The 1,056-nt window shown below is 45.0% G+C and overlaps 1 protein-coding gene across 1 annotated transcript in view; it reads right to left on the bottom strand.

Annotated features, from left to right (window-relative positions):
• The window catches only part of LOC104944717 (protein FAM115-like), a 21,107-nt gene that overhangs the window by 1,977 nt on the left and 18,074 nt on the right, over positions 1-1,056 (bottom strand). The window contains exons 7-9 of the mRNA XM_010770289.1: positions 896-1,050; positions 516-752; positions 34-257 (exon numbers count right to left, since the gene is read on the bottom strand). Coding sequence (XP_010768591.1) covers positions 34-257; positions 516-752; positions 896-1,050 — 616 coding nt within the window. The remainder of the gene's footprint in view (positions 1-33; positions 258-515; positions 753-895; positions 1,051-1,056) is intronic.

Here is a 1,056-nt window from a genome sequence, read left to right on the forward strand (position 1 = left end):
GAAAATACTCATATATGATATCCTTCTTCATACCTTTTCTCTTTTGAGCCCCAGCACCTCTTCATGCACATACACTGACCACAGGTTGCATGTGCACTCTGTGGTGTGTGGTCTGAACTCCCAGCCGCTTCTCTGTTGGTTGTGTCCCAGTTCATGAACTTCTCCCCACAGGCCTGCAGCCCTGGCGTCATCTGGTTCGAAAAGCTCAGCAGCTGAATATGTGTGTATCATGACTGGATAGCCTGCATGCATCCAACCTGAATCAAGTGGAATACATATCACAAATCTTACAGGAATTCTTCTTTATAGTTCATATCTTTATTTCATGAGCTCAACATTTGAGAATGAGTTAAAACACACATTAAGCCTTTGAGCTGCAAACAAATGATCTCTATCAACCAATGCAGGTCTTGGAATAACAAAGCAAGTGTAATCTGGGACTAAAACAGAAAATCTTTCCAAACTTGTTAACAGTTTTTTGAATATCTGAGAATGTGAAAGCAAAACACACTTACCGGCAGAAATCTGCTCATCTGCTACCATACGTTCTTTGCGGTAGAATTTGTGTGGTATGACAGCCAGATCTGCAATGCCCTTCATGATGTCGTTCCACAGCGCTGCCACCTCATCAGGGCGCTCCAACTTTCTAACAACATCCGATGGTACGGTAAGGATGATGTTGTCAAACTCAAACTCTGCCCAGGGTGCTGGAGCTGTGCGCAGCGACAACCAATCAGCTGCTGTTGTCACACCTGAAATAAATACAGGATGGGTGTTGGGGTGAAATCAAAGCAGGGATTTAAATTATTGTAGTAACATTTCACTGTAAAACATTATAGCCCTGCGGCCTAAAGTAATATTAAGGCATGCCTGATAAGCAGATACACACACTCACCAGACTTGTAGTAAGGAGCACGCACAGCCAACGACACCACGACCTCTACCCCTTCCATCTTTGTGTTGGGTGGAGCGACCAGGTAGATGAGCCCCCCCCACAGGTTCCACACCTGCATCTTCTCTGCTGTGACAGGAAATCGCTCATGAACAGACCTTGCT

This window comes from Notothenia coriiceps, unplaced genomic scaffold, assembly GCF_000735185.1.
Source record: "Notothenia coriiceps isolate Sejong01 unplaced genomic scaffold, NC01 NC01_scaffold00008696, whole genome shotgun sequence".
NCBI lineage: Eukaryota > Metazoa > Chordata > Actinopteri > Perciformes > Nototheniidae > Notothenia > Notothenia coriiceps.